Source organism: Camarhynchus parvulus, chromosome 19 (genome assembly GCF_901933205.1).
Source record: "Camarhynchus parvulus chromosome 19, STF_HiC, whole genome shotgun sequence".
Taxonomy (NCBI): Eukaryota; Metazoa; Chordata; class Aves; order Passeriformes; family Thraupidae; genus Camarhynchus; species Camarhynchus parvulus.
The window spans coordinates 9,851,692-9,863,908 of record NC_044589.1 but is presented as its reverse complement, the minus strand read 5'-3'; the positions used below and the strand labels follow the sequence as shown (position 1 = coordinate 9,863,908).

General features: G+C 50.6%; 1 protein-coding gene across 1 annotated transcript in view; it reads left to right on the top strand.

Annotated features, from left to right (window-relative positions):
- The window catches only part of ACACA (acetyl-CoA carboxylase alpha), a 102,721-nt gene that overhangs the window by 13,240 nt on the left and 77,264 nt on the right, over positions 1-12,217 (top strand). Inside the window, 15 exon segments of the mRNA XM_030962430.1 lie at positions 1,856-1,988; positions 2,545-2,683; positions 3,597-3,706; positions 4,149-4,230; positions 4,591-4,689; positions 5,582-5,688; positions 6,101-6,211; positions 6,329-6,538; positions 7,059-7,229; positions 7,846-8,007; positions 8,257-8,420; positions 9,189-9,339; positions 9,805-9,908; positions 10,418-10,499; positions 11,734-11,879. Coding sequence (XP_030818290.1) covers positions 1,856-1,988; positions 2,545-2,683; positions 3,597-3,706; positions 4,149-4,230; positions 4,591-4,689; positions 5,582-5,688; positions 6,101-6,211; positions 6,329-6,538; positions 7,059-7,229; positions 7,846-8,007; positions 8,257-8,420; positions 9,189-9,339; positions 9,805-9,908; positions 10,418-10,499; positions 11,734-11,879 — 1,971 coding nt within the window.

The window sequence follows — 12,217 nt, the reverse complement described above, 5'->3', positions numbered from 1 at the left end:
GCATACATTTAGTAGAAATTCAACCTTAACTGCACCTTTGCTCCTTTTTCTTGCCTGCTGGCTCCTGTCCTTGTATTCCCAGGCTGAGTTCACAGGAGTGTGAGAACTTTTGGGGACAGCTCTAAGTTTGGTGACGATGTCTGGAAGTGCAGCTGGGTGGAAGGGAAAGTACAAGGGGATGAACCCGTGCACACAGAGCTTGTTCTGTGCCTTTCTCCGGCTCTCAGCTCCTCTCTGAGATAAGATACTCGAGTGGATGGAGTTGTTCTGACCTAGCACAGGTCCCAGGGTGTCCCTGTGCTCCTGGTGAAGTGCTGAGGAGGGTCTGCTCCATGTGGCGAAACCTCCATGGCCATAAGGGCTTTCTGAGGGAATGTCAGGGGGAATCCCCTGTCAGGCTGTGGCAGGGCCCCTGGAGCAGCAGCTCCGTCCAGCAGGGATGCTCCAGCCCTGCCCAGGAGCAGCTCTGGGGCTCCCTGGCCTTGGTGGCTGTGATGGCAAAGGGCAATCTGTGCCTTGGCTTCTCCTGGTGCTGCTGTTCCCTTTGTGCCCTCCCCCAGCTGCTCTCCCTGCATCCCATGCCAGTCCCAGGGGAATTGCTCAATGGAGCAGCCCTGCAGCAGCTGATGAGGGCAGAGGTTCCAGCCAGAGAGCTCCTGGGCACAGATCTGCAGTGACCAGCACCCACCCTTGGTGCTGCTGGGGCTCAGATCCTCATGCCAACCCTCGTTCCTGAGGATTCTGAATTCCTCATTCTGAGCTGAGATCCTCCTTCCCAACCCTCATTGCTGAGGATTCTGAATTCCTCATTCTGAGCTGAGATCCTCCTTCCCAACCCTCATTCCTGAGGATTCTGAATTCCTCATTCTGAGCTGAGATCCTTCCCAATCCTCCTTCCTCCAGAAGGGTCTGTGCTGCTGCCAGGGGCAGGGGCAGGGCTTCCCTGTGCTCCTGGGGAGGGAAGCTTAGGGAAAGCCCAGTGGAAACAAGTGATCTGTGGGCTGAGCAGGGAGGTGAAGCTTCAGTGCCTGTGACATGAGCAGTGTCCCATTAATTCCCTGATTTCCAGGGCAGACACTCGCTGTGAGGAGCAGCTCTGCGCTCTCCCCTGGAATTTCCTCTCACAGACTGAGCTTTGTGAAGGCTGGCAAAGCAGAGCCAAAGGGGATCTGTGCCTGTGGTGTTGCTGTGGAAGCTGGAGCACAAGGAGGGGAGGTGGCTCTGCCATTCCCACACACAGGAGCTGTGGCAGGGCACGGGGCTGGGCTTGGCAGGCACAGAATTGGCTTTCTGTGGTTGTAGTAGGAGTAATGTGATTAATTTGTCCTCTGGCTCCCAGAGCTTTTGAGGAAGATATTAAAGGCTGGGTAGTGGAGAACTCCTGGAAAATGATTTCCATAGCCAGTCTGAGTCTCTCATTTGCACCTGGAGATAAATTTGCTGTGCTTTCCAAGAGGATTTCCTTACAGAGCCTGATCTTTGCAGCTTGTTTTGCCAAAGCCAGGAATCACTGTTGTTTCCAGCTTCTCTGGATGGATTGAAGGCAATCTGGTTGAGCATTGTTGTTCTGTGTTGGACAGCAACCCACAGCAAATGTAATTTTACCTATTTATGTTTTGGCATAGCTGGGATTTTCCTAAATAACCTGAAGCTTTTGGAAATACCTGAAAAGTACTTTAAAAGGAGTCATCCCTGTAAAACTGAGCACCAGGCCATGAGGGTCTGGAGGCAGGGAGAGATTCTGCTTGTCTGACTGGGGAGTGTGGCCAAAGAGAGCTTTCCCATTATTCACACGCTTTGTTTTGCTGGTGTCCAGCTGTCCTGACAGGTTGTTTCTGTCTGTCCCTCTGCCCAGGCCAAGCATGTCTGGTTTGCACCTTGTCAAGCAGGGCCGGGACAGGAAGAAGGTGGATGTGCAGCGAGATTTCACCGTGGCTTCTCCAGCAGAGTTTGTGACTCGCTTTGGAGGCAATAAAGTTATTGAGAAGGTAACTCCCTGACCTGTCCCAGCATATTCCAGCTCCTCTCTGCAGCTCTGCCTTGTCTCTCTCTGAGGCTGTACATTGCAGGTATCAAATCACTGATGTTTCTGAGCTTGGAAGTTGTGTGCTTCTGCCTGGAATCATTGTGTTTCCTTTTTCTCTGTGATAAACAAATACCTGATTATTTTAGCTTAGAGTAATAAGAAAAAAGATGTGAGTGAGCCAGAGCACTTCTGCTGCTACAGAAGGTTTTAGAGACAGAAAAAACAAAAGTAGACTGGAAAAACGTTAAGAAATATATTTTAAAATGCTTAATAATTTGATTTGAGTCCTTCTGCTCTTTAATCCAACTGAGGCATAGCACATTAAAATTTTATGGTGAAACAAGAGCTGCTCTCTGAACTGACAGATGGGCCACGAGCTGGATGCTGGCTAAAAAACTTCACAGCCCCAAACTGGGCAATAAATCTGTGTGTGGGGGAAAAAAAACAACTTCTTTAATGATTGCTGGTTGTTTTGTGCTATTTAGACTCTATTTGATGCCAGCTTCTGATGCCCCCAGGTGCTGATAGCCAACAATGGCATTGCAGCAGTGAAGTGCATGAGGTCCATCCGGCGCTGGTCCTACGAGATGTTCAGGAACGAGAGGGCCATCAGGTTCGTGGTCATGGTCACCCCCGAGGACCTGAAAGCCAATGCAGGTGAGCTGGGCAGGGTCACAGCCTTCTCCTGGCACAGCCCTGGGCGTGCAGAGGGGGAATGAGCCCTGGTGTGCCAGCACTGGGGTGCTCTGAGCAGGTCCGTGCTCCCCAGAGCCTGCCCTGGGAGGGGCAGCTGGGAGGGCTCAGCCTGGGCAAAAGCAGCATTTGGAGTGAGTAAAGCATTTTGAGTGAGTAAGCAGCATTTGGAGTGAGTAAAGCAGCATTTGGAGTGAGTAAAGCAGCATTTGGAGTGAGTAAAGCAGCATTTGGAGTGAGTAAAGCAGCATTTGGAGTGAGTAAAGCAGCATTTTGAGTTAGTAAAGCAGCATTTTGGAGTGAGTAAAGCAGCATTTTGGAAGCGCATTTGAGTAAAGCAGCATTTTGAGTGAGTAAAGCAGTCATTTTGAGTGAGTCCTGCTAAAAAGCAGGATTTTTTTCTAAAAAAGCAGGATTTTGAGTGAAAAAAGCTGTTCTAAAAAGCAGGATTTTTGGAGTGAGTCCTGCTCTAATAAAGCAGGATTTGGTAGGATTTTGGTGAAAAAGCGATTTTGAGTGAGTCCTGCTCTAAAAAAGCAGGATTTTGGAGTGAGTCCTGCTCTAAAAAGCAGGATTTTAGAGTGAGTCCTGCTCTAAAAAGCAGCATTTTTGGAGTGAGTCCTGCTCTAATAAAGCAGGATTTTAGAGTGAGTCCTGCTCCAAAAAGCAGGATTTTGGAGTGAGTCCTGCTCCAAAAAAGCAGGATTTTAGAGTGAGTCCTGCCCTAAAAAAGCAGGATTTTAGAGTGAGTAAAGCAGGATTTTGGAGTGAGTCCTGCTCCAAAAAAGCAGGATTTTGGAGTGAGTCCTGCTCTAAAAAAGCAGGATTTTGGAGTGCTGTTAGATTTTCAGCCTGAATGGAGCCCCTGTGTTTGCAGAGTACATTAAAATGGCAGATCACTACGTGCCCGTGCCAGGAGGACCCAACAACAACAACTATGCAAACGTGGAGCTCATCCTGGACATTGCCAAGAGGATCCCAGTGCAGGTGAGAAGTGCCCCAGACACTGAGCAGTCTCCTCTCCTCCAGGAAGGAGCTGTGCCTGGGGAGCAAGGCAGGACAAAGAAACTGGAATTCCAAACCGGATGGGCACCCAAAGGCAGCCCATGGGGCTGGGACAGTGGCTGTCCCAGTAGGAATGTCTGCAGGAGAGGGAGGATCCCTGCAGCCCTGCACTTTCCTGCACCCAGATCCTCCTCAGATCCTCCTCAGATCCTCCTCAGATCCTCCTCAGATCCTCTCAGCCTGCTCGCACTTGTCTGCAAGGTGCAAGCCACCCTTTAAATTCAGCACACCCTGCAGCTCAGAGGCTGTTCTGAGGCTGTTTTCCATGAGGAAAAGAAAGACTTGGAGTGTTTGCATGTGTCTGTTTCTGCTCACTCGCTTGTTGTATTCGGACAAAGAGCAAATTGTTTGTTTTCTCCTGCAGGCTGTGTGGGCTGGCTGGGGCCATGCATCAGAGAACCCCAAACTGCCAGAACTTCTCCACAAAAACGGGATTGCTTTCATGGGTGAGGAGATGGAGTGCTCTTCTGATGTCTAGGCCTTGTTTGGAGGTGGGGAGGTTTAGGGGGATAGAAACCCTGAGTCCAGGAGAGAGCCACGAGGAACGGTCTGCAGTGCAGGATGGATGAAATGTTCTTTACAGCAGTTCTTGTATGGAAGAAGGGGAAAGTTTTCCAAAACAGCCTTTAATGTTGACATAAAAAATCAGAAAAGATTCCTGATAAACCAGATTGTCCCTGTTCTTATTTTAAAGAGGGTTCAGTTTTATGGGAGGGGTGGAGTTTTTCCTAAATCAGATTTCTGGACCTTGCCCTAATGTCTGAACCCCCTGTGTCTCTCTCATGCCTTGTCTTTGCTCTCTGCAGGTCCTCCCAGCCAAGCCATGTGGGCCTTAGGAGATAAAATTGCTTCTTCCATCGTGGCTCAGACTGCTGGCATCCCAACTCTTCCTTGGAGTGGCAGTGGTAAGGAGGAAATTGCCCTGTGTTTATCAAGAGCATCCTGACCTTTTTCCCCTCCAGCATGTCCAGTTTTTAAGAAGCTCTGTGCTCACAAGTGTGTACCTGGAGATGTTCCATCTGTTCAGGGTTTCCCATTTGTGCTGTTTGCCCAGCACAGCAGACACTGGGGGTGGGATGAGCCTGGAGTGGTGGGAGAGGCTGGCAGCCTGCAGAGGAGGGATGGGAGGAGCAGTGAGCAAACATGGAAGAGGTTCTTTCCTGGAGTGCAGCTGATGCTCACAGGCTCACCTGCTACACCCAGGCCTTGCAGACACCTGGTCTGATGGGATGTGTCCCTGCCCTGGAACAAGGTGGTCTTTGAAGTCCCTTCCAGCCCAAAGCCCCCCATGATTCTGTGTAGCTTTGGAGCCCATGCTCTGCTGCCATGGAATTCCTCTGCAGCTCCAGATCACTGTAAATGACAGCCTGCTTCTCTCAGATAAATGGAGGAGGATATTGGATAGAAATGCTTGCTCCCCAGAGGTCAGGAAAGTCTGTTTGCACTCTGCACTCTCCTTCTCTGAGGGCTCCCAGCCCTTGCTCAGGCAGCTGTGACTGTCACTTGTGTCCTGCGGTGGCTCCTCACAGCCTGGCAGCACAGGGAGCTCAGGGGGTGCTGAGGGCATTTCTTGTGTTTCAAGATGGTGATTTGTGTAGGTTGTGCACATTTTAACTGTGGCTACACAGTTAAACTCAGGGGGTTCCTCTGCCCCAGTGGTTTGGACTTGATCCCTGTGAATTATTGGATAGACAGAGGAGACAAATGAGCTCATTTAGAGGGGCTTTATCAGACTTCAGCTGGAAATACAGACTTCAGTCAGTTTGTGTTCTGGTTTTAAGTCACTTTGTGCTCCAGGGCTGCGAGTGGACTGGCAGGAGAACGACCTCCAGAAGCGCATCCTGAGCGTTCCCCAGGAGCTCTACGAGAAGGGCTACGTCAGGGATGCTGATGATGGCCTCAGGGTGGGTCTGGGGCTCCCAGGGTGGCTCTGGGACTCTCAGGGTGGCTCTGGGGGTTTTCATGTTACCCAGATTTTTAAATGATTTTCTGTACTATATAAAAGCTTTTCTGTGAATTCATAGATTTAATGACATCGAAGCACTGACAAAAAGATTTTGTGGTCGCTTGCAGAGGTCAGAGTTCTCTGTAATCACAAAATCCCTGCTGATTTTTCCAGCTACAGGCACTCTTGCCAATGGGATATTTGGTTTCTATGCCATTGGTTGCTAAATAGTCAGATAGGGATGTGAATCAGAAGGGAAATAATGATCTTTTCACTGGATTCTGCTGCCTGTTTGTCCTTACCCTGCTGCCTGTTTGTCCTTACCCTGCTGCCTTTTTGTCCTTACCCTGCTGTTCTGCCCCTCTTGCCAGGCTGCTGAGGAGGTTGGCTACCCTGTCATGATCAAGGCCTCTGAAGGAGGAGGAGGAAAAGGGATCAGGAAAGTGAACAATGCAGATGACTTCCCCAACCTGTTCAGACAGGTGATGCTCCCACTCCCCTGGGCCGCCTCGCTCAGGTCTCTGTGAGACCTCAGCACTGGGGGTGCCTCTCACACGAGGTGCTCTGCCTCCCTCTGCCTCCCTCTGCCCCTGCTGCAGGTTCAAACAGAAGTGCCGGGCTCCCCCATCTTTGTGATGAGGCTGGCCAAGCAGTCCAGGCACCTGGAGGTGCAGATCCTGGCAGACCAGTACGGCAACGCCATCTCCCTCTTTGGCCGCGACTGCTCCGTGCAGCGCCGCCACCAGAAGATCATCGAGGAGGCCCCAGCCTCCATTGCCACCTCGGCAGTGTTTGAGCACATGGAGCAGGTGAGAGTGCCTCTGCAGCTTGCCCTGCCCTGCCAGGACTTTGTAGCTTTGTTTTACATCACCTGGAGTTTTGCGTTGGTGAGTGTTTTAAAGCAGCAGTACAGGTCTGTGTGTCTCCACCTGCTTGGTGTGGACAGGCACTCACATTTCCACACCAAATCTCACCAACAGCTCCTTTCAAAAATAAATACCCCCCCAAAAGGGGAGGGAAGTGTGTTTTAAATGTGTTATCATATTAAAAGCAAGTTTCAGGAGTTGCAGGAATTGCCTAATGTTGAGTGTTGCAAATATTTACTTCAAACTCTGCCTTCTGTGAATTGTAAATGAAATAAGTCAGAAATCAGAACTCCTGTGCCACTGGCTTTTCTCTTGAGCTTGTTACAAGTGTTGGGGTGTTTCAGAATGCCAGCTCAAATCTGAAGTGGGTGTGGTGGGTGAACAGAGCGAGCAGGGGTGACTGGCAATGCAATTCTTGTTTTGTGTGACTGGCAGTGCAATATTCTTGTGTTGTGTGTCCCAGTGTGCAGTGAAGCTGGCCAAGATGGTGGGCTACGTGAGTGCAGGCACTGTGGAGTACCTGTACAGCCAGGATGGCAGCTTCTACTTCCTGGAGCTGAACCCACGCCTGCAGGTGGAGCATCCCTGCACCGAGATGGTGGCAGACGTCAACCTGCCAGCAGCACAGCTCCAGGTGAGCACACAAATGGAATTTCCCATCTTTCAGCGAGGTCAGCAGTTGTTTGATGCTCCCCAAAGGCACCAGGGGATCCCTCAGAGATCCTGTGGAGAGCAGTTGTTGGTGTGCTGTGGCTTGTCTGTCCCTTGTGTGTCCCCCCAACTTTCCAGCAGTGGGTGGATGCCACAGTCCCCTCATACCTCAGTAAGGCTCTGTGTGATTTTTCTTTTTTGAACTGTATCTATTAAAAAAACCCAACTAATGAACAGGGAAAATGGGATTTTGCTCCATAAGGATGCAGCCAGCAGCTGGTTCTGCAGGTTACTCTCCCCACAGTTTGTAATTGCAAAATTCCACAGTTTCCTATAACTAATTAGGGCCCTTCTGCCTCACTGGGACCTCAGTATATTTTTACCAGGCCTAATGCATGCCCATCCTCAGCTGACCTGGCACTGCCAGCTTTCCCTGGAGCCTTTTAATCAGTCGGTGGAAAATGCTGGCTGGAGGGCTTAAGGTGGATATTGCACTGAGCTGAGCTGTCCTGGGAAGTGTGAGTGTTTGCCTCTGTGAGGGGACAAACTCAGTGGTGGGGTTTGTTTATTTATTTATTTATCTGTGTTTTCCTCCTCAGATTGCCATGGGGGTCCCCCTGCACAGGATCAAGGACATCAGGGTGATGTATGGAGTTTCTCCCTGGGGGGACACGACCATTGACTTTGAGAACTCGGCCCACGTGCCCAGCCCCCGTGGGCACGTCATCGCTGCCCGCATCACCAGCGAGAACCCCGACGAGGTGAGGCTTCCCCTCTGGGCCTGCTGCTCTCTCTGGCCTCCCAGGGCCTGCCCCTGCTGCTGCTGCTGAACGTTTTGGCAGCAAATTCAAGAGATTCTTCCCTTACCTCACTTAGACTCTGTTAGACACAGCCTGAACTTGTTACACCGCGTTGCAGCACAAAGAGCTGTTGTCAGAACCCTCATTCTGGGTCATTCACCTTTTCTGTGGGGCACAGAGCAATGTCTGTGTGTCTGTCTGTCTTTGCAGGGGTTTAAGCCCAGCTCTGGCACGGTTCAGGAGCTGAATTTCCGCAGCAATAAGAATGTCTGGGGCTATTTCAGCGTGGCTGCTGCAGGAGGGCTCCACGAGTTTGCTGATTCCCAGTTTGGTCACTGCTTCTCCTGGGGGGAGAACCGTGAGGAAGCCATCTCGTAAGTGATGTGGGAGGCCTTGGGAATTGCTTGGCTTGGTCCTCTTTGATCCAGGGAAAACAAGGCTCCTTACTTCTGGGAGTTCCAAGAGCAATTTCCCTGTCTTTATCTTGATTTCCATTTAGTGGCCAGGCTTCTCATCCTGTCATCAATTCCACTATGTTGCACCTACATTTCTACACTTTTTGCTTGACTTTCTTTCTTTTTCTTTCTTTCTGTTTCATCCCTGCCTTGTATACCTGCTGCTGGGCTGTGACACAGCCACCACAGGGTGAAAGTCTTTCTTTAAAGAGTCCAGGTGAAGGCTTCTAACAGGAAAAGCACTGCTAACCTGACTGAGCAATGCTTCAGGATGGTTTGTGGGCCATGGAGTGTCCTCTGTGGTGTGGGACTTTAAAGCACCTGGTCCTAAGGCAGACCTGCCTGACCTGTCATCCACGTTTTTCATCCAGAGCCTTTCCCAGTTCCACTCTGGGTGGGGTGGACACCACATCTGTCTGTCTGTCTGTCTGTTGTACACCCCTGACACGTGGTAGGGCCCTGGGTGATGATAGCAGGGGGAGCTCCTGATCCCTCCTGATCCCACTGAGCTGCTCTTCACACCAGCAGCAGGGAAATCAATATTCTCCCATTCCCAACCATCCCTTCAGGATCCTGCTCCATCCAGTGCCTGCGCTCCTCTGCTCTGACCTTCAGGTGCTTTTCTGTCTGCAGCTGCCATGCTGCCGTTAGGATGGGATAGATAACAGGGCTTCTTCCCCCTTTCAGGAACATGGTGGTGGCTCTGAAGGAGCTGTCCATCCGAGGGGACTTCAGGACCACTGTGGAATACTTGATCAAGCTGCTGGAGACAGAGAGCTTCCAGCAGAACCGCATTGACACGGGCTGGCTGGACCGGCTCATCGCTGAGAAAGTGCAGGTGAGCTGCTTCCCCTGGCAGGGACACAGCTGGCAGGGGGCAGGGGTGGTGTCTGCTGCTGCTAAAAGGTGTAGGAGTGCTCAGTGTCCACTTAATGAATAAACATTTTCAGTGGCATTGCTTCCTACATAAATCGAAATCCTAGGTCGTCCCTCTTGGGGAAAGTTGGTCTTAAAGTTGTCCAGAAAAGCATTGAGACCAATGTTATGTTTGGAATCTGGGACATATGACAGTGGAAATGTTGTTGGAACCTCGAGATTTGATCCAGGCAGAAGAAAATGTAGCTTTAAGGGGTTCCAGAAATAATGGCTTCTGTGTAGGGTTCGCATGGCTGCCACACCGACTTGATTTTAAAGAGCGTTGGCCATGAACCAAAAATGGAGCTGAGACTGCTGATTCTTGTAGCTGGGTGTTCAGCTTGGGCTGAGGCTGGAGGAGGTGTGACTGTGGCTGTCCCTTTTTTAGGCGGAGAGGCCTGACACCATGCTGGGGGTGGTGTGCGGGGCCCTGCACGTGGCTGACGTGAGCTTCCGAAACAGCGTCTCCAACTTCCTGCACTCCCTGGAAAGGTGAGAGGCCGAGCTGCTCTCCAGGAATCCCTGCTGCTGTACAGGTTCTGTTCAATCCAGTCCAGCAATGCTCAAGGGCTGTTATCTGCTGGCTGGTGCCTGGCCCCAGGGAGCTCTTTATCTGCTGAGAAAACTGGCAGGTATCTGCATCTCCAAATATCCCCTGCTGGCTGCACAGATTCCTTTGGTTTCTAGCAGGAGCTCCAGGAAATGGCTCAGAAACACGGAGTTCTTGCTCTGTGTGCTGCTAGGGCAGCATTAGGGAGTCTGGAATCACCCAGGAGTGAATGGAAAGGAGAACAAAGCTGGCCTGTGTGGCTGGAGGGACTTTATTCGACTTGGTCAAACTGACTCGTGTCTCTCCTAAGAAGAGACTCTATAAAAACCTACTCCCATCTCTCTGCTAGTGTTTCCCAAAGCCTTGCATGCATCTCTGAGGCTCTTTGGACCCCTGGTAGTCGCTTGGTGGCTCGTGGAAGATCAGTTTTGTTTTGTCCTTCCCTTTCCAGGGGCCAAGTCCTCCCAGCTCACACTCTGCTCAACACGGTGGACGTGGAGCTCATCTACGAGGGACGGAAATACGTGCTCAAGGTACAGAGTGGGACCCACCTCCTGCCCTGGGCTGGACATGGCCACCTGTGCTGCTCTGGCCTCCTCTTTGCACAGATCCGTGCAGGGAGTTCTGTCTGAGCAGGGCTGATTTTCTCTGCTTTAGTGGGTGAAGAGATCAGCAGGGCAACACCCCTCGCATCGCCCCATTGCAATGTCCCTGTAAACATTTCAGCCTCTTGCTCTGAGCAGGGTGAAATTTGCTTTGTTGCAGGCAAAAACTACTACAAAGTAGTTTTGTTTTGGTTGTTTTGGTTGGCCAAAATTTCCAGCTGATTTTTCTGAATGTGTAGGTCTGCTCTGCTGGGGTTTTGACACACCAACGTGACTGAATTTGCAGCAATTTTCCCCCCTGGTGTTGCTTTTTTGTTGCATGCAAAAGCCCCATGTTGCAAAACCAAACATATGAAAGTTAGGAAATATTAGACTTAAGGTTGCCTGTGCAATCTTCACTAACTTCCTGGGGCAAATTTGTGATGGTGAAGTTTTTAATGGCAAGACCATAGGCTGGTTTTTGCAGCAGTGAGAATTCTGCACCTCCCTGGATTTATCTTTGGTGAGGAATAGAAGCATTGTGCAGCAGCTGAAGTGTACTTTAAGGGATTTACCCAGCTTCACATAGCAGCTCTGGGGCAGAGACTGGGATAGGATCACTTGTTGCTTTCCCCGTGGGACAATCTCTCATTTTTCCCCCTGATTATCTCCTCCATTATGCAGTGTACGTGCACAACTGTGCCTTGTGAGGAGATGAGGGTGAGCAAATTGTGATTGCACAATCAAACCTCAACCTTCAGTGCAGAAATGTGAGAGGATTAAATCAGCATTCATGGACAGCACTAGTCCTGGCATCTCTTGGCTGCTGTGTCACAGAATCCCAGACTGGTTTGGGTTGGCCCTTTTAAAGTCTCTCTCTGTCTGTCTTGTGGGCTCCCTTCAGGCACCGGAAGGCCACATTTAAACCTCTCCAGAATTTCTCTTCTCCAGGCTGAACAATCCCAATTCTCTCAGCCTTTCCTCACAGGAGAGCTGCTCCATCCCTCTGCTCAGCTTGCTTGCTTGCCTTTGTGACCCCAGTTTTTTCACACGACATCAAACACCTCCGTTCCTCTTCATCAATTCCCCTATTGCAGCACTTGGAAAACTCTGTGTGTGGCAGGCAAGACCCTCAAAGCTGTGCTCAATTCACTGGGTGATTCCCATTCTTGTGGCTTGGCAGGTGACCAGGCAGTCTCCCAACTGCTACGTGGTGATCATGAACAGCTCCTGCGTGGAGGTGGACGTGCACCGCCTGAGTGACGGGGGGCTGCTGCTCTCCTACGATGGCAGCAGCTACACCACCTACATGAAGGAGGAAGTGGACAGGTAGCAACCTCTACAGCTCCCATCTTTAGCATTGACACAGCCAAAACGAGGTGCATTTGTGACTTCATGCTTCCCAAAAGGTCAGCTGGGAGGGGAATTCTCTCCTAGGAGGAGTTTGCTGGGTGTGCTGTGGGTGAGTTTTGAGACAGAACAGATCTTGGCTACTGTGACAAGAAGCATCTGGCTGTGCACCTTGTGGAGTCCATATTCCTCTGCTTGGTCCTTAAAAGTGACTTTGGAGATTATAAAAACCAAAAAAACAGAACCTGAAAATCTTTAAAATTCTTGTAATTCCACGGCTGCTTCAGAAATAAAGACAGGTTGTGCTGTTTCAGTGC